This window comes from Trichoderma ghanense, assembly GCF_004382785.1.
Source record: "Trichoderma ghanense strain CCMA-1212 chromosome Unknown scaffold_0, whole genome shotgun sequence".
NCBI lineage: Eukaryota > Fungi > Ascomycota > Sordariomycetes > Hypocreales > Hypocreaceae > Trichoderma > Trichoderma ghanense.
In genome coordinates, this window is record NW_027395663.1 from 2,245,971 (window position 1) to 2,262,674 (window position 16,704).

The window sequence follows — 16,704 nt, forward strand, 5'->3', positions numbered from 1 at the left end:
AGCATCATCTGAGAAACAACGCCAACATGGCCGCAGCAGCCGTGGGACAGCAGCCGGGCCCGGCACATGGGTCTGGGCCGTCCATTTCGATTCCCAGCCTCTTCACGCAGCCGCCCGTGATCCGCGATGAGCTGGAGACGGACTCATCGCACCTCCAGGACGAGACCGTCGAGGAGTGTCTGCCCTTCCTGAGCGGCCTGGAGCACGACAAGGTCAACGCCCACGGCATCCCCCGCCTGGACAGGGAACGGCATGCAAGGTTCTTGAGGAAGCAGCTGGGCGCGCTGCCGAGCGCGTACGTTGGAGCGGATCCCAGTCGCCCGTGGATATTCTACTGGTGCCTCAACGCCCTGTCTCTCCTTGGTGAGGACGTCGAGCCTTATCGCGCCAGGCTCGTTGAGACGGTGCGCCCCATGCAGAACCCGACCGGAGGGTTCGGAGGCGGATTTGGCCAGGCGTCGCACCTCGCCACCACGTATGCGGTTGTTCTCTCGCTGGCGTTGGTCGGCGGGGAAGAGGCATACGATGTGGTCGACAGGAGGAGCATGTGGAAGTGGCTGTGCCAGCTCAAGCAGCCAGATGGCGGGTTTCAGATGGCCGTCGGGGGCGAGGAGGATGTCAGGTAAGTCTTGGATCGACACCCACGCTGTGATCTTGGAGCTTCCCAGCTGACATCTCACTCAGGGGGGCCTACTGTGCGTCTGTTGTGATTTCACTACTCAACCTGCCCTTGAATCTGTCGCCCGAATCCCCTGCCTCTGCCGCAGGCCATACCGACCTTGTGAGCGGACTAGGCGAATGGGTACGACTGTGTAAGTAGTTCTCTCTCAGGCGTCGGTTTCGAGAGTTTTGTCTTCATCGCCACTTCTCTCTCTAACAAACACATTCAGGCCAGACGTACGAGGGAGGCGTGTCGGCAAAGCACGGGGTCGAAGCACACGGCGCATATGCATTCTGCGCTCTGGGATGTCTGTCAATCATCGATTCACCACACCGGAGCGTTCGAAAGTAAGTGTCTGATCCCAGGATGCCCGTCTATTGACGAGGCGCCATGCGAGACTTTGCCTTCTGACTCTGTCCGGCGTGTTAGGTATATGGATATGCCACGTCTCATCTCCTGGCTCTCATCCCGCCAGTATGCTCCAGAAGGCGGCTTCTCGGGCCGCACAAACAAGCTTGTAGACGGCTGCTATAGCCACTGGGTCGGCGGATGTTGGCCCCTGATCGAGGCCAGTCTGAGCGGGCCGACAGCTAGCCCTGCAGGCCAACCGCTACAAGTCACAGATGAGGACGACAGCCTTTTTAGCAGGAATGGACTCATCCGATACATCCTCTGTTGTTGTCAAGACATGTCCAAGAGGGGTGGCATGAGGGACAAACCCAGCAAGTAAGCGCTCACTCTCTGATGAAAGCCTCCCAGAGCAATTTCACTAATGCATGGACAGGTACTCGGACGCCTACCACTCCTGCTACGTCCTGTCCGGTCTCAGTTCCGCACAAACCAAGTGGCGTTTTGTTGCCTCTCGCGCCCATGAAACCCTTCTGGGAGACGATCGCTGGGAGGCGTCACCTCACACGAGCGGCGTCCAGATCTTCGACGAAGATGACCGCATTGCGACTACCCATCCCGTCTATGCAATCCCTCCGCATAAGGTCGATGCCATTCGAAGCTACTTCTTGTCGAAGGAGGGCTTTTAGGATAAACACGGAAGCCAATCTTACTGCCGGAGGTGTTGAATAGCCTCCTTTCAGTGATTGTCCATTCCAACGCAACCATTATTTTGAAGCAGCCTGTTTTACCCATCATGTTGAGGCTCTAAAGAGCACGATTGCGCACTGTTACAAGGTTCACAAATATTACAATCACGCGTCTTTCTGGGGAATTGGATACGATTCATGATCCTGGGTCATGGAAACGAGGATGTGTTGAGACGGCAGACCAAGGGGTCTAGCAATTAGCCACGGATAGCATCCTCTGCTGCAAAGCACGGAATACCACCAGCAAGCAGCAGATCCATCTAAACTCTCGAAAACGGCCTGAGGTGCCAACATACAACATCAGTTAGACTAGTCGCATGGAGAGTCGGGTGATGCGAAGCGACAAACCACACCGTTGTATGTGCGAATACGGAGGTCCGTTTCCACCAAGGAAGTAGTTGACAGTGCCATACTCCCGCAAGCTTTCTCTCTTCTTCTCTTGGCCTGATATCTCGGGTTCTCTCTCCGTGACAAGAAATATACCTGCATCTGATACCTTGTCCTTGACCCGTATCTATGTTGGCAACACAACGGGCGATGTGAAGATCTAGGTACTTACCTACCGTACCTAGTCCCTACAAACCACAAGTCCTATCGTAGAATAACCATACATAAGGTACATCTTGAACACACCCCCTCTGGATCTGGTTCCAGATGACCCGACCCCGGAGCATGCAATCAATCAGCATTTGGATCAACGTCTGGACCCCTCTCCTCCGAGAAGCAAGTAAACGGGCACCATCCCATCCGCGGTTTGGCTCGCCTCTAAGCTATTCGATATTGGTCGCACGGTGCCATGCTCGTTCAGGAAAGGCCATTGACGCCTCGTCGAGGCTATTTGGTGTTTTGGAGGGGAGGGGGGCAGAAAGGCCCGAGGAAGGGGGGGATCTTGATTCGGTTGAATACGGCAAAGGGCTCGGGTTGTTCGTTGATCCCAAGGTATTGCTAGGTACTACTGGACATGCCGAGTATCCTGGGAAAAGAGGAAGAGTCAGTGGAAGGGATTTCGCATCGAGGGCGGAGTAGGTACGGATGGATGGATGGATGGATGGTATGGGTACACTTTGTGTGTACACACTCGGAAGGGGGAAATGGCAAAGGGGGGAGGGTCTCGACAAAAGTAGCATGAGGTCAGGAACACAAAGGATGTAGTCCACGCTTTGTACGACATGAATAGTATAAAATGTCGTAGTTATTCCAGTCAGTGGAATACGGGGAAGCGTTGAACGGGGAGGATGGGCTGGTAAATGATTATCAAGCTTGAGAGCAACTCGACTCACTTTCTTTTCTTTACAACGTACTATTGCCTTACCAGAGGAATAGGTCCTAGCACTCCGCATAGGCGGCCTTACATGCAAGAACCGGACCCTTGTTTCAATCAACAACCTGTAACGTTTCTGTATCCTACCTAATAACCATCCCGGCAACGCAAAGGCCGGGCCTGCTTACATTACCTACCCTGAGTAGGTATTTCGTGCTTGCGCCCATAAAGCGATGGGCATCATGTAGATTACAAAATAGTAGCAAGCATCCATCTGGTTGTATTCGATGCTCTCTTTGTGTCTTCCGAAACATCTCTCTTCCTCTTTACGGTCTCTCGCTTTCTCAATGGGTTTCAAAGATGGCACCAATCAGGTCCACTAGCCGCTCGCCCAATCTCCCCGGGCAATAAGGCACAAAGAGAAGGGAAGCCGCAACAATTGTAATTCGGTGCTCCGTCAAGCTGCAGGTCCCCAAGCAGAGACGGGGGACGAAAGCCGTTGGAACTGACGATGTTGTAATACCGAGGCATGAGAGAGGCTAGCTGCCTAGTTGCTGATTACAGATCATCTGATTGGGAATGGGGGGGCCCCTGCGGGCTTGTCGCGGAGCAAGTCGCGCCGAAAGGCCCAAGTCATGACAGAGTACGAAGTGAGTTATCATGTAGCTGTAGTGAATGACAATACAAGTTACAGTATGGACCCCATCTCGACGGTATGCCGGAGCAGATTCATTGTCGTGAGCGAAATACCTCACAAGTACAAAGAGAGGGAGTGTGGGTGAGTGAGTTGCGTGTGGGTGTGGCATGGCGGATTATGCCGAGATCGCCTTTTGGTCACCCGTCGTCGTCCCATCACCATGGGGACCCAATAGAAAGTGTCCAGGGGAGAAGGAAGAGGCTGGCCGGGGGGGGTGGGGGGGAAGTGACTTTGGACTGGATTCCCATCACGAACGGAGCAGAAACTGTTTTGCCGCTGCCAGCTCGGTATGGGCACATGAGTTGTTGTTGGGCGGTGGCTTGTCAAGCTTGTTTTCCATCGGATTGGTGCATGTATGTCTCAGAACTACATACTCCGTAGTTTGATCTTGTCCATGCTTAGCTTGACCGTGCTGTTGGGTTAGGGGATCTCGTATCTAGGAGATGGCAACTCATCAGTATTACTGGCGAGGGACGGACACGAAGAACCCCAAAGAAAGAGAGAAGGGAAGAAAGAAAGAAAGCAAGGGAAACAGACAAAGAACGCCCAAAGCAACTGAAAGAAAAAATTTTCATAGACGGGTAAACTCATGCATCTGACTTGCCTACATTGGTAGATACTCTTGTCGGCAGAATTGATAAACGGCCGGCTCTGCGGTCGACCGTACATACTTATGAGATACCACCTACATACCTACTGTACGGCTACTGTATGTACTACGACCCTAAGAAGCAGTAGACTGCAGCCAATATGATGGATGATGAGGTGAGGGTGGTCATAGCCGGTTGGGCAGACAAAGTCATTTCCAATAGACTTGCGCGCTAGGCATGCATCAGCAAGCGGAATCGGTATACTGCTAGCACCGTTGGATGGGCGGGAGGATATCGTTCAGTTAGTTATAAGCGAGGTATACGGACAGACTGAACAGCTTGGAGAAAAGAATGTGAGCGAGGGAGAGAAAAGGTAGCCTGGGAAAGGGGAGGTTGATGAGAAGAGAAGCCCGTGATTAAGTACTTGACAGAAACGACTGAAACCCGTGATGATATCGCGTGTGGGTGATAAGGAGGAGAGGGAGGGAAATGATGCGTGCCCAGAGAACTATCGTAGTATTACCTACCTAGTTGACCCCCCCCTTTTTCCTGTGCGACATTCGGTCTGTCTCGAATCGGAAACAGGGACGAAGCGGTAGCTTTCCTTCAGGCGATTGCCAGACGCGAGTAAGCGGCCCTCATGTCAATCACCTCGATGCGAAGGCCATGATACCAGGAATGTGCTCTGTGACAGGTGCTGAACTACTAGTCTCTACCGTCCTTTCTGTAGCAGCACCAGCATGGGAATGGAATGGGGTTCTGCCTCTGTAGAACTCGTCGTGCACCGTCCCGGACTGGCTAGACGACAAAAAGAACGAGTGACATCGCGCCATGCACCGAACACCGAGAGATGCCGCACCGGCGACGGGGCGAGGCATCCGCGCAGACAGAGGGCCCCTGGATCCTGGGATCGGAGGGCAGAAGATGGGAGGAAGCATGTGAAACGGGCAGAGAACAGCGATCGAGGGCTGGCGTTCCGAGCAGTATCATGGCTGATTGCTACACGAGAAGATGCGACGCATCTACGAGTGAGTCGCTGTTTGTGCGTTGACTGCGCAACAATTGACCGAGAGGCGAACGGGTTGGAAACCCGAATCTGTAGCCATCGGGCGGAAAGGCACGGCATCACCGCCAGGCTCTTGCAGGACGCGAGGTACATGGAAGTACAAAGTGCGTGTACCTCCAAGTTCTGCCACCATTCCCGATTGGCACCGCCTGCAGCGGGCCTTGTCCGCCATTGAGAATCCGTCAGGCTGGGGCTGGGCATCGTCAGAGCGTAACATTTGATTGCACAGTCGAAACTCCAGCATTTGCGCCTTTCTCTGATTTATATATTTCTCGACAGATTGATGTTGAAGGTCTTGGTCAAGAAGCATTCAATGTTCTTAGTTCAGCATAGAACGCTGCCCTCTCGTTTTCCACTGATTGGTCTTCCTTTTACTCCCCGAGCTGACAAACGGGCAAGGTCCCAGCGAGTTCCGTCAGCGGCAAGCACAGCCGAATGTGGAAGCTGGGCGATATCTCGGAGTGACGGGACGAGGAGGACGAGGACGAGGGAATAGTACTGTATGATACATGTAATATTGGGGGCCCTTTTTCCCGGCGAGACGGACAATTGAAAGAGAATAAGCGGCACGTGCCAGCAAATGGATCCCCCATCGCTAACGATGCGACGCGGGCTGCGTTTCTCGCACGTCCGTAGAAGCCCGGGCGTGATTGGCGAATGGATGCAAGCGGTCGGGTTCGTGTGGTGAAGGCTGTTGACGGGCGGGCTCGGGCTCGGCGGTGCTTGGCAGCTGTCTCTGACCTTGATGCTGCTGCTGCTGCTGCTGCTGATTCTTCTGGCTCATCTGATTCTTCTCTTCAAGGGTGGTGGTGCAGAAACGTCTATGGTCACCAGCTACTCGAGGCACGAAACGGCGTCTCCCCAGCAATCTGAACATTCTGGGCCAGTGCGCTGTGGCTTGCACATCAGATGAGCCGTTCGTGCACGCCTCTCATGGCCCGGGAGCCTCGACTCGCATTCCGCTCCCTGCCCTGGGCTACCTTCATGCTGTGCTTTGCAGTAACTTGGGCTTCCGCCCAACGGCTGATGTTGTTAGTACTTGATCCCAGTCGGCGCGCCTGTTTTGTCCAACGAAGCATCCATCACCAGGGTCTAGCCGCCGGCAAGGCTCTGTCTCTTGTCATTGGGTCCCAATCAGCAACCTACCAGCCTCGCTGTCAAAAACAGTTGAAACCTTGGTCAGAAGACCTGTACTATCGGCCGCTCCCGCATCTTCCCCATTCCGACGCAATATCGGTCATGATACCCCGATGAATTCGCGTCGTTTGTTCGCAAAGATGCTCAGCGTAAGAGATTGCCGTGTTGGACTGGCAACTGGGCACCCTGCCAGCAACGCGAGGCGCCAATTGGCCCGGGAGTGCCTGCTAGGGATCATGTAGCCGCGGGGAGATCAATCTGACACAGGCTGCGTGCCTTTTCGCGGCAGCGTTGGTCCTGGGTTGTCTCGGGCAAGGGAGATGCTCGTCACTGGCAGAACGTGCGTGCTAATATTGCCTTGGCCTTTTCCCCTCTGCAGCATGGCCGACTATTATATCCCTTGCATCATAAAGGGTCGAACGTGGTGGAAGTACTCGTATGTGCATCGCCGATGTGCGATGCGACACTCTACCCCATGCGGTCGACATGTCTCTCTCTCTCTCTCAGCGATGTAACACGTGCCAGCAGCAGCGGCTGCGGACTACGGCAGCGGCACAAGGCACCTTGTTTAGACGTATGTCTATCCGCAAGGTACGGAGCACAGCCAGATTCCTCCTCTCCATGATCCCGTCCAGGCCAGGCTGGTGGCGGGAGGGGGTGAGTGTGCCAGCATGGACATCCAACCTGGTTGGGGAAGTATTCGTCCCTTGGGGTCCAACGTGCTTCTGCGGCACTGCCGGCTGTCAGCCAGCAACTTTTACCAAGACGACGGGCATCAAACGCCGGCGTTGCTGCCAACCCGCGTAGCATTGCGTTCCAGGCATGCTGGCCTTGCAGCTTTTCCAGCCGCTTTGGCCAGGCCAAGGCTGACGTTGCGGCAATGAGACGAGAGAGAGGAGGAGACGGAGAAGAGAGGGAAGAGGCGTCTGTTTCTCGCTTGTTTGAGAGCAGGGGCGCATGCTGTGTGCCCGGGACTGCAGTCTCTTTCGTCATCCATGTTTCGCTCGCGCCTGTGCGCATGCGTAAGGTATCTGCGTCAACAGGTATGTGCTGTTCAGGTTTGATATGACCAGTCGCGGGGTCCTCACCCCCCGACCTGGGTGTTTCAACGGCTGAGCGCTCTGGCTGTCCGCGTGGCTTGCGGCGATCAGAGCTAGACGGCGACCTTATTGCAATGATGAAACAAATGCCTTATTAGCAGCTCAGTGGAGCGAACTTACGACCAAATAGTGTAGTTGCTACTCCGGACTGGCGCTGGTGGTACGACAGAGCGGCTTGCATCAACCCTCCAGTTTCTCGTTCTGCAACAAAGGGAGGGGAGAGTCCACCCCGGAGACGAGATTCAATTTGCAAAGCAGCTCTCTACTTCTGTGTCTAGCTCTGGCGAGCGTTGAGGAGAAAGCAGGGTCAGGCACCCGCTGACCTGAGCACGGAATGTTTCAGCGGCGAGAGCTGAAAAAGGACGGGGTTCTCCAGCACGGTCGCTGGGAACTGAACCCCGTCAGCACCCGATCCCCAAAGGATGCAGAAGAGCCGAAGCATCAACGAAAAAGTCGTGTGTCCTTGAAGCTGGAGCTGCGGTTGATGTTGCCGCTACAGCTTCTGTACAGCTAGCTCGGGCAGAGAAGGGAATGGTTTCCGGCGAGCTGACGGCCCGTGAGCTACCGTTTTCAGCGCGCGACGAACCAGCGGCTTTCGACATGGGATGCGCAAGTTGATGCTGGTGCCATGAGAGCCAAAACGTAAAGAGTACCAGACCGTTTCGTACTGCGTGTAATGAGCGCTGACCGGTGGCCATGCAAGTTCTACCTATTCGCGGCGGGAACGTCGCACACACACACACCCCTCCCCACTCAGGTTAATGCCCAGCTTCTGCTGCTCTGCATGTAACATTCATCAGTTGTCGTAGGAATCAACGTGCCAAAGGACCTGCATCACCTACCTACGGGTAGGTAAGGAAAAAGTACCCGTGATTCGCGGGCAAAGCAGGGCAAAGTGAAGGGCAGGAATAAGCAGCTCCTGACTTCCCCCACGGCAATCCTTGATGAGCCGGCTGGTTCGCGCCTTTGTGGATGGGCTGATTTGATGCCTCGCACAAACATTGAAAGGCACCAACCCGTAACGCTTGTTTGCGGCGGCCGGATCCAAAACAGCTGCCACGAGCTCGGCGTGCTCTCTACAATGTACGCCCGTTACCACAACTTGTGCAGAATCATGCCGATGGCGACGTCAGCGGACATTTTGCCTCGCAAGGCCAGCTCGCGGAAACGAGCCTCGAGACTGTCTAGCATCGGGCAAGGCGACAGGCGGGAGGGTTGACCGGGCGGGCTGGGCTTGCATGTGCGGGAAACAGGTCAGTTATACGAATTGGAGTACGAGTAAGTACCCCAACGTCCTGGCCATGCCTGTCTGTACAGGTACAAGAAGATAGAAGCACATACCCAAAGATACCTCCAAGTGCCCGCAGAGAAATGGCTGCGTCATGTCAGCGGCGCATCGTGTCGTGTCAGCATTCTGTGAAGTCTGGAGCACGTCAAGTTCTCTCTCTCGCCTGGCGCAGAACTTGGCGACTCACCGAGCCCACGCAGCGCTGCCATTGGGCCTACAGAATAAGGCGTCCATATCCATACCAGTACTGTGTATGGGTGGACGAAGAGGCGGCTTGGCCTAAGATGGAAGCGGGCACAAGATGTCATGGCGCAGCGTTGACGCGAGATGCTGCCTCTGAGTGGTAGGCAGCTGAGACGGGGGAGTGAAGCCTCTGTTGCCTCATGCCTTACGACCTCGAAGGATACGTGCATTTTTGCACACGTCAAACATGTGGGTTTGTACTCCGTAGGAGGTGCCTACCTAGGACGTACCTACTTTCAATGCCTCAATTCCATCTGGTAGAAGCCGGAAGATGGGGTTGTCGTGCTTTCACATGTTTGTCCTGACTTACCCTGCAAACACGGGGCGTGGAGAGTGTCCTCCGGGTTTGCTTCGTGAGGCATTGCATTGTCGACCTCGCAATTGATGGCTGATGGGGGTTAGAGATGGCATCTCAGTGTTCATTTCCTTCTTGTTGCCATCACAAGCTTTTCTCAGCTGTCGTTCCCCAGGAATTGCCATTTCGGTAAGAAGCAGCATTTCTCACAGGGCTGCCTCCCAGACGATCTACGACGTCGCTGGAACAGTCCACACCGTAGGGCTGCTGCTGGCAGAGGCGCAACCCGGCACCCCCTTCCGCCCTCCAAAAGGCGTCCATCGCATCCTGATTGGACGCTCTCCTGCTACACAGATTGCCCAATACGGCGGACGCGGCTGTCAGGGAAATTCCAGGCGACGCTCAACAGGCGAATCAGGCGGCATGGCGGCCAAACTTGGTGTCACAGGACTGAACCCGCAAGTGGAAGTTGCCCAGGCTGCGGTTTGCTGCGCTGCGGAGGGAGACTGACGGAGAGGAAAGAGGACGGGTGAGGAGACGCGGTCACTGAAGAGAAACTTGGTTAAGAGATGGGTGCCCGTTTTATACTCGTCAGACGAAGCAGTTTGGCTCATGGGAATGGGATGAGCAGAGTGTGTTGTTGACTCCGTCTTTGATTGCTTGGTCATGATGCAAGTACTTTGTACCGTCATGCTGGTTTAGCTCCCTGCTCCGGCGATCTCCATACGGCTTAGAGGCTTGGACGAGCAGGGACCGGCAGCGGTACATACAGGTACAGGGACAGGTACAGGGACTGACATCCGGCCGGCTCGTCATGTGCATGTCAAGACTCCAGTCTGTGGCACGCAAAGCTTACCGGGACACCGCCGTCGTCTGCAGACGCAAATCGAACAAGGTATGTAGATATCACGACTCTGCAAAGCATGATCTCTAGTGTTTCTTTTTTCTTCTTTCCTCTGCTTCATCGACGCTGCTCGAATGACCGGGAAAAGGCGCTCGCTACTCTCACTGCTGTGCGACTTTGTGGCTGCATGCACGTACATGTCGACAGCGTGCTCGCTTCACACTCAAGCCACGGCCGCCCGCTGGCTGGCGAAAACGGGGAGGGGGGGGGCGTGGCTGGAGTTGACTGGACATTCCGCTGGCAAATGCTACCCTTACCCGGTCACAGAAGAGGCACCTGTATGTGTAACACTGGCATCACGAGTACTTCAATTGGACTCGTAGCACCAGAATCCGGATGGACTGGGCCACACTCGGGTTCCATAGCCGTTCTGCCAGAGGAATTGCCTTTTGGTTGGAGGGGGCACAAGAGCATTTCATGTTGCTTCTCTGGAGTAATCTGGTGCTAGCAGGGCCTGTGGGTTGCCGTGCCTGATGAAGGAACAGCAGTCCCGCACATTGAGAACGCATCTCTGGACTGAGTCTGCGGCTTTCCATGTCTGTGGCCTCTTGGTAGACAGATAAGGTCCATACTACTGAGGCAGGCCGAAATAAAGATAGGGAAAAGGGGGCATCTGGTGGTACCAGAAGCATAGGAGGTGAAGGAGATGGGATTTGCTGGGGACGAAACACAACATCTGAGATGGGGCAAACTGCATCTGGTCCGTCGATGGTGGGCATGGAGCGGTATCGTATTACGGAGAACTTGCTGTTGTACCTTGAGAGGTGAGTTCCTTCTGAAGAGGCGCAAGGGGCGGAGTGGAGAGAATGATGCAACGGTCGGCTGTGAATCGCAATGCTGCCGACCGAACTCGTCTGAGCCTGAGGCGAGCCCGAACTGAGCCATCATCGTTCACTTTGGCCGCCTTACTCGTGCAGAGTGAGTTGGGTGCGTTGTCTGTGCCGGCACGAGAATGTGAAGGCTCACTCACCAGGTCGGCGTGTGTGTCACACAGCACCATTGCGCTCAGCGCCTTATTTTGGCAGCACCAGGAGAAGGAAGAGAAGGCTCCCAGCCAGGCCAGCCGTGCTTCAAGTTGGAATGAAGGTTACCCGACCCCAGCGAGGTACCTCTGGGTACTTGGCCCTGGTCCCGTGAGACTAAGCTCTGCCGCGTTAGGCTGGGAGCTCCTTGGTCTGGCGGCGCTGCCCTGGCCCGCCTTTTGGCCTGTCGTCGAAGGTACCGGAAGAGGTCCCGCAAGGTCGACCCGGCACACTGCAGACGTGGACGCTGGGGACATGAACATGAACATGAACATAAGGGATCAGATGTCGGTCAGCCTGGGGCCGAGCTGGCAGCGCTGCTGGGGGCCGCCAGACGCGGGTGATTTGGACGCTGGCAGCCTCTGCGCACGGCGTCTGGCTGCGCGCTGCAGTACTTTGCGAACTGGCGGCCAGGTCACCGTGATGAAAGTACCTGGGCCTCTAGCTCCGGGTACCTCCTCGTGCTGGGCACTCCACCCGTCTGGGGCCCTGTCGATGCCCTGTCGATGCCCTGTCGATGCCCTGCCTTGGCCCTGCCCAGGCGTGCGCCGCCGTGAGTTCTGTAGCGCCTCGAGGGGCTTCGCAGTGCTATACTAGCGCGCAGGTGCTGCAAGCGAGTACCTGTGTGTACCCTCCTGACGCAGGCGTTCCTGCGTGCGTGACGGGTACCGCTGCGTATCGGCCAGTGGCTGCAGCCGGACTGGCACCGGTAGATTCACTGTAAGTAAGGTACCTGTAGGACGACGAGTACGGGCCGGGAACCTCCAGAGCTGCTTGATGCCCACACGCCCCCCCAATGTGCCCAGCAGAGTCCCCCAGCAACAGCTGCTGGCGGGAGGTACCGCTGGGTACTGCCTGTGCCACTGCAACCAGCACGCCCTGGGACCTGTTCCCACCCTCCCGCTCGCCGTCCGCCATTGTCTCCGCTCCCCCAACTGCGCTGGACTGGACTGGCCTTGGCGGGCTCAGGTCTTCTGCTGCCTCCAGTCCAGTCCCTTCTCTCCTGCTACTGCTACTGCCAAACTCTCCACCGTGAGAGCTGCATCATTGCACTCTTTTCCCTCTCCCACGCAACCTCATCCGTCGCCGCCGCCCTTGTGCCTGCGATTGCCTGCCAACCCGAGCCTCGTCCTTTGGCGCTCCTCCGCCAGCTTCTGGCTCTCTGCTCGCAGGCCCGGATCGACAAAGCACCCAGTCCCGTATTGTATTGGCTGGCCCACCGCGCTGCCTGGATGTGACTCGCCCTTTGTCTTCCCTCATTCATTCACTTGGGCTTCGCTTCACTTTGGCCTCACTTTGGCTTCGCCCGCCTCGCACCCTATTGTTCACTTTTTGGGCGCCACGAACCTTCAATCGATCATGTGGCGTCCGCCTTGCCATTCATAGAGTTTGTTTTCCTCAGTTGAGTCTGATTTAAACAAGCCCTCTCCCAAAGTTCGAGCCTCAACTGCGGATCCTCTTCAAACGCAGCACCCGCGCTGCTGCTGCAACCAAAATTCCCACATTCGAACTCTCTCGTCTGCAGATTCCCGGAGCTTCTGATCTGCCTCGTCTGCAAACTGGGAAGCTGCATTCTCTCGAACCTCGCACACGCATAGTAGCAATCGCCAGTCGACGACATGAACTCGCTCAAGGTCCCGGAGGGCGGCCTGCGGTTGACGGAGTCCGGCTCCGAGTCGAATGTGCCGCCTCAAGCCTTCCACGTGCAGCTCGACAAGTCGACGATTGAGTCCATCATCCAGTCGTCACGCAACGGCGAGGATGTGCGCCTTTCGCTGGGTTCAACTCCCGTAAGTCCGGTTCCTCCTCCTCTCCCTCTTCATCTCGGTGCCTGTACCAGGGGGGGCCACTATTGGGGGAGCTTCGAGTGCTGACTGCTCTCTGCCTTTTGTCTTTTGTAGTCTATTCAATACGGCTCCAAATCACACCGCATCGCTCCTCCCAACGATTCTGCCGATTACGACCTTTACCTCACACGGCCCTTCGAGTCCACCCGCCACGCGGAGCGAATCCCATACACAAGCAATGTCTTTGCGAAGCCTGGTAGGCCCTCCCGCAAGGCGTCTACTCCGGGGCTAGATGCTGACATTGAGACTTTGCAAAACGGTTTAGCCGCACATGAAGCAACGCGAGAGAGGTTTGTGCTATCTGCGTGTTCGCTGTGGTGCTGTGTGTGCTAACACCTCTTGTCAGAGCTCGCATCGCAAAAGTACCCGAGGCCAAGGCGTCGGCCAAGTCGAGGGCCAAGCCCATTTCCGACTATGGCTCCAAGACCGCCTCTCTGCCCACCTCGCCCAGCCTCCATGACATCACCTCGCCCTCGCTGAACCCGACACTCACTGCATCCCAGCAAGCTATGGAACGTGCTAAGGAGCAGCGAGTGATTCTCGTTCACGAGTTGGCCGCCAAAGACCGATCGACCGAATACCTGAAGAAGAAGTGGGACGGCCACGAGCAAGACTTCCGGCCGACGCTCGAAAAGGTGGCCGAGCACAACGCCGCCTCAGATACTTGGACCATGCGCAAGACGTATTGGAAGGAGCTCGACGTATGGAGCTACAACTACTCCTCCCAAGAGGAGCGGCAGACCGCCATCGACAACGCGATCCGCCAATACGACAAGCAGAGGCTCTCCTCCTCCGAGGCTGTGTGGCAGAAGCTGCTCCCGAAGGAGGAGCGCGGCAAGGGAAAGTGCCTGAGCCGGCTGCAGGCCTCCATTGCAATGGGTGCGCCCAAGATCAAGGTGCAGAAGGCGGACGACGGATCCACGTCCGACGATGGCATGGGCGGCGACAAGGCAAAGGCTGGAGGGGAGAAGATGTCACGATCAGCCTCCAACCCCCTTCCCACCAAGGCGAAGAAACCGACCAGTCAGGAGGCACAGGTCAAACGGTTACTCGCTCCCTCCAAGGCTGGCGTCTCCAAGGCCAAGGCAAAACCCGCTCCGCCAAAGGCTTCCCCCACCAAGAGCAAGGCTGGTGCCTCCAAGGGCAACGACAAACGGATACTGTCCCAGGAAATCATTGTCAACTCGGACGACTCCGGCGACGAGGCTCCGGCTGCGCCTCCCGTTGCCAAGCCGAAGCCAAAGCCTGCGGCATCCAAGGTCAAGGACACCGTCATCGTCGCCGGCCGGCCGCCCGCCAAGGCCCCGAGTCGGCCATCAGCGTCCGCCAAGAGACCTCGAGAAGAGGAGGACTCCAGCTCCAGCTCTGGAACGCCGCTGTCGAAGCGCATCAAGCCCAGACAGCAGGCACTGCCCGCGCTCAAGCATCGCCCGTCTGATGCCAGCGTCAACTCCCGCGGCACGGCTGTGTCATCGTCCTTCAAGAGCAAGAACACGTCGCCGACCAAGTCATCCCCCCTGGCTTCCTCGCCGCCCACGAACGCGTCCGACCTCGACAACGATGCACCACCTGCCCCGAAGATGAAGCGAAAGGCGGATATGGAGTCCAAGCCTTTGGCGGCGAAGCGGCGCGCGGCCGAGAGCGTCTCGATGGACATCCTACGTAAGGCTAATAAGTTTAAGGCTTACTACCAGCAATATGAAGCATTGCACCATGAGATCTCGGCGCTGGATAACCCGCCCCACGAAAAGCTGGCCGACCTGCTGGATATGAGGGGCCGACTCGAGACTCTGAAGAAGGAGATTTATCGGGAGTGCTCGCCCGCGAGAGACTAGGTCCCAAGCGCCTCGACCAAGACTACGAGCACTTGCGCATTGAAAAGGACCTCGGACCGAAACTACAAGGGCTGTGCTTTGCAGCGCCACGATGCCAAACACACTACAGCGGGGAATACCCCGATACCCAGACGTCCAAGGGAGACGTTTACGATTCACAAGTTGAAATGACGATTCAATAATAGCACCAAAAAGGGACCGGCTGTTTTTGCTTTTTCTGTTGCTTTTTCTTTTTTTTATTTCTTTGACACCCTTTCTTACTTGTGGCGTTCCGGCAACAATGAGCACCTGTGCATTTACCCCAAGGACATTTGGGCAACGGATTTTGCATCTCGCAGCGAGGCCTTTAGGATAGGCACGCTCTGGCGCAGGCAGGATATGGCTTGATACCATTCGATTTCAGTGTCTCGAGCAAGGAGACGAGGAGAGGATGATTTGATTGCTTTGTTATTTTTCAAACGCAGGCCCTGCCACAGAGGACATGGGCGACGTTTAGTGCTGACAAGCCCTCTGGCTTTGAGCAGCCGGCATGGAGCACCTATAGGTATAGGAATAGCAGTAGATACGAGAAACAGAAAGAGTCTTGTGCGCAACGAGACCAAAAAAATGAGGAAATCTGTTCGTTGAATCGAGTTTGTTGTCGCATGCCGTGACGATGATGTTGATGTCATTCTGCCGCGGTTTGCGCGAGGGATGGATTGTAGCCGCGCTGCTAAGCCATGGCATGCGAAGGGGATCAACGTCAGCATGAAGATCTCTGCTGATCAACGGCTTTGGCCGGATCGGATGCCGCCAGGTTCTAGAATGTGGCTGGCCGTATCTACTACCTAGGTGCCTAGGTATATTAGGTACCTATTGGCAAGGTAGCATGCACTCCTCTGTATTGTGACGATTACGACTCTAGGCGCCAGCCGTGGGCCGAATTGCCATTGCGTTGAAACAAGTCGGTTGGATGTTTGTTTCGTCGCTTTTTGTTTCATGCTGGGGTTTGTTTGATTTGATGGATAGCACCTTAGTTTATACTAGGTAGTATTTCTTGTAAGGTAAGGTAAGGTAACGAATGAGTGCCTTGTCTGGGGAAGGAGATGGGGATGGTGTGAGCTAGAGCGTGCAAGTCCCTTTCTGCTGGTCCTGCTAATAGTGTGCAAGAAGGTGCCAGTAGTCTTTGATTTGATCGATAGATGGATAGATGGATTGACGGCGTCTGATTTGCTGCCTTGTCGACCCCTTGCAGAGTACTGTAATTAATCACTTTGACAGATTCGCTTCAATAGGCCATACAGTATTACTAGGTAGGTCAGCCTACGATGGGAAGCGTCCGTGTGTCTTGGTCCTAAAATAGCCCGTCTGGGGGACGTAATCTGCGCTCTGTTTGTTTCCTGTCTTTCCAATCTCCTTTTGGACGTCTATTCACCAATTGAGCCCTCATTGGCGTAAATCGCTTCTGTTTCTCTTCTTTGCTTTTTTGCTGCTGCTTGTACTTATGGGCAAGGCGAGGTACTTCAATGTACTTGGGGAAGGAAGATTGGGAAGGATCTCCCCACGTGGGGTTAGGTGAAAGGCCCCACTTCTTATTTGAATCCTTCCGCTCGGAATTCTGGACTTTTTTTTGGTGTTCGATTACATAAGTTGTAGGCCCGATTTTTTTTTTTTTTTTTTTT

At 55.5% G+C, this 16,704-nt stretch overlaps 5 protein-coding genes across 5 annotated transcripts; 3 read left to right on the forward strand and 2 right to left on the reverse strand.

Moving 5' to 3' along the window:
• Positions 1-26: 26 nt before the first annotated feature.
• Positions 27-1,698, forward strand: CCMA1212_000764 (Protein farnesyltransferase subunit beta; the record flags this gene model as incomplete). The annotated part of the gene is made up of 5 exons (XM_073698221.1): positions 27-622; positions 685-812; positions 891-1,008; positions 1,091-1,387; positions 1,446-1,698. The coding sequence occupies 5 exons, from the start codon at positions 27-29 to the stop codon at positions 1,696-1,698; spliced, it is 1,392 nt and encodes a 463-aa protein (XP_073563917.1).
• Positions 1,699-4,953: 3,255 nt separating this feature from the next.
• Positions 4,954-6,249, reverse strand: CCMA1212_000765 (uncharacterized protein; the record flags this gene model as incomplete). The annotated part of the gene is made up of 4 exons (XM_073698222.1): positions 4,954-5,274; positions 5,487-5,565; positions 5,761-5,870; positions 6,001-6,249. The coding sequence occupies 4 exons, from the start codon at positions 6,247-6,249 to the stop codon at positions 4,954-4,956; spliced, it is 759 nt and encodes a 252-aa protein (XP_073563916.1).
• A 3,566-nt stretch (positions 6,250-9,815) lies between these two features.
• Positions 9,816-10,103, reverse strand: CCMA1212_000766 (uncharacterized protein; the record flags this gene model as incomplete). The annotated part of the gene is made up of 1 exon (XM_073698223.1): positions 9,816-10,103. The coding sequence occupies one exon, from the start codon at positions 10,101-10,103 to the stop codon at positions 9,816-9,818; it is 288 nt and encodes a 95-aa protein (XP_073563919.1).
• A 1,042-nt stretch (positions 10,104-11,145) lies between these two features.
• On the forward strand, positions 11,146-12,599 carry CCMA1212_000767 (uncharacterized protein; the record flags this gene model as incomplete). The annotated part of the gene is made up of 3 exons (XM_073698224.1): positions 11,146-11,914; positions 11,966-11,984; positions 12,101-12,599. 3 exons carry the CDS (start codon positions 11,146-11,148, stop codon positions 12,597-12,599), a joined length of 1,287 nt encoding a protein of 428 aa, XP_073563918.1.
• A 381-nt stretch (positions 12,600-12,980) lies between these two features.
• Positions 12,981-15,043, forward strand: CCMA1212_000768 (uncharacterized protein; the record flags this gene model as incomplete). Its single annotated transcript, XM_073698225.1, has 3 exons — positions 12,981-13,151; positions 13,263-13,498; positions 13,555-15,043. The coding sequence occupies 3 exons, from the start codon at positions 12,981-12,983 to the stop codon at positions 15,041-15,043; spliced, it is 1,896 nt and encodes a 631-aa protein (XP_073563905.1).
• Positions 15,044-16,704: the final 1,661 nt, after the last annotated feature.